The sequence below is a fragment of the Phytophthora infestans genome, genomic scaffold (genome assembly GCF_000142945.1).
Source record: "Phytophthora infestans T30-4 supercont1.1 genomic scaffold, whole genome shotgun sequence".
NCBI classification, from domain to species: domain Eukaryota; phylum Oomycota; class Peronosporomycetes; order Peronosporales; family Peronosporaceae; genus Phytophthora; species Phytophthora infestans.
In genome coordinates, this window is record NW_003303758.1 from 5,949,166 (window position 1) to 5,951,162 (window position 1,997).

Here is a 1,997-nt window from a genome sequence, read left to right on the forward strand (position 1 = left end):
AAGCATATGACTTTCCTCCAGCTGGTACTTTTATTACACCATTCATGCCAGCAAGAGAGCAAGCACATGGTCGTTTTGGTAATTTTCCGTATGAAATCCGAAAACATGGCGGATAGATTATTAATAGTTCCTTACTTTGTGTCAGTGGAAAAACGAAGAGTCACTGTAATACTACAGCATCCACAAAATATTAGTTTCTGGCCTTGCACGTAATAAAAGAGAGCTTTTGCTGGTGGAATTTATTTTTGGACCATCGGATTTGACCCTTTTTCTGACAATTGTTGCTCCAAAATCGTTGCGATAGTAAACTTGAATACCGGTAATACTACAGCATGTACTTACTATTAGTTTCTGGACCTCCACGGAATAGTAGAGAACTTTTGTTTCTGATAGTAGTCCAGATATCAAAAACTAAAGCTATCTATTACTGTACGTGCAAGTGAGCCTGAATAATATGCACTAAATTTGACGTGTTGCGAAAATACCTGTAGCTCCAGAACGCGAGTACTTTCTTCCTATTCCATGCGGGCTATGATAACTTGAAGCATGTACATCGCCTCAGCGGCGCTCGGTCGCGCAGTTGGATCGATTCTCATGCATGCACGTCCAAGTTCCACAATGGATCGCGGACTAGAATCCGAAAAATCAACCTGTACTGTTCCTAATGCTATTTTCTGGAACAGAGCCACGCCTGCCATCTTACGCCCGTTCGAGACCAAGCTTCTCTCGAAACGCTTGCGTACGGCATGGTATGAACAATTAACTCCGACAAGACGACACCGAACGAAAACATGTCGGCCTTGACGTCGTATCTCTCTCCGAGCATCACCTCTGGGGCCATCCAGAGTGATGTGCCCACACAAGCAGTCATAGTGCGATCAAGACGCTCGCGGAAGATTCCAAAGTCCGATAGCTTCGCCTTCATGTCGCCATCCAGCAGAACATTTCTCGACTTGAGATCTCGGTGGATAATGGGAGGAAAAAGCGAGTGGAGATACGTCAACGCCTGGCAAACATTGAGCGCAATCGAGATCTTCTGCTTGTCGAATCCCACCGGGCGCTTAGAAGCTTGGTATTTGTAAAGAAGCGATCTGAGATCGCTGCCTTCCATGAGCTCCAGGACGACACAGAGGTCAGAGAGCGACTCCCACGCAACGCCAATAAATGTCACGATGTGAGGGTGGTCCAACGTAGCGGTCATTTTCGCTTCCGCGAGGAATTCGTTGACATATTCGAGGCTTCCCCTTGAAGCAGGTAGCAACCTCTTGATGGCAACTAGGTGGCCGTTGAATAATCCAGCGTGAACTTCGCCATACGCCCCTCGACTGATGAGCTTCTTGACCAGAATTCTGTCCCTTGGTAGTCTTTTTGTCGTGATAACATCGTCGTTCCAGAGTCCATGCTGGCCGTGCAACACGACTATATTTAAGCTCACAGCTTCGGACGGTCCTGTCGGCCACTTCGACTGTCCTTCAATCCTCTTTACCTTCAAATAGCGTCTGAAAAATACGAAAGTCACGCTTCCAATCACGAGGGCGATAAATCCAAAGCCAACCCCGATGAGAGCATTGGGTGTTAACGTAAGTCCGTTGCGGCCAGAGTTGTCCTTATCGTCGTTGCTGCTGTACCATTTGAATTGGTTGGCGTCGCACGAATGCCTCGATAGGGTCTCCTGGCTTGCGTTTCGTGTCGTAAACCAGGAATCCGAATAGCAGGAATCCGCTGAAAATTATTCACTGAGGTGGATCCGTTGGAGTTGAGTCTGCCGATGACATAGTAGCCGTCTGTCTGGTTGAAAGAGCTCTCGCAATTGCCAGAAGCGGGGGACCCGTAGCCGAAGGCGAAAGTGGAGCAGTTTTTATCTTGGAAGTTTATCTGCAAAATGTACGGGGAAGCCCCAAGTTTTTCTCGCATTGCTGTGACGTAATCTGACGCGCACTCTATCGAAACCATGTCGACGCTTATGGTGCTTGCATTGCCCTCGAAAGAAGAGCAGG

The 1,997-nt window shown here is 47.7% G+C and overlaps 1 protein-coding gene across 1 annotated transcript; it reads right to left on the reverse strand.

The window, feature by feature from the left end:
- Nucleotides 1-515: 515 nt before the first annotated feature.
- PITG_01012 (protein kinase) lies at nt 516-1,201 on the reverse strand (the record flags this gene model as incomplete). The annotated part of the gene is made up of 2 exons (XM_002909495.1): nt 516-674; nt 758-1,201. The coding sequence occupies 2 exons, from the start codon at nt 1,199-1,201 to the stop codon at nt 516-518; spliced, it is 603 nt and encodes a 200-aa protein (XP_002909541.1).
- Between the last annotated feature and the right edge of the window lie 796 nt (nt 1,202-1,997).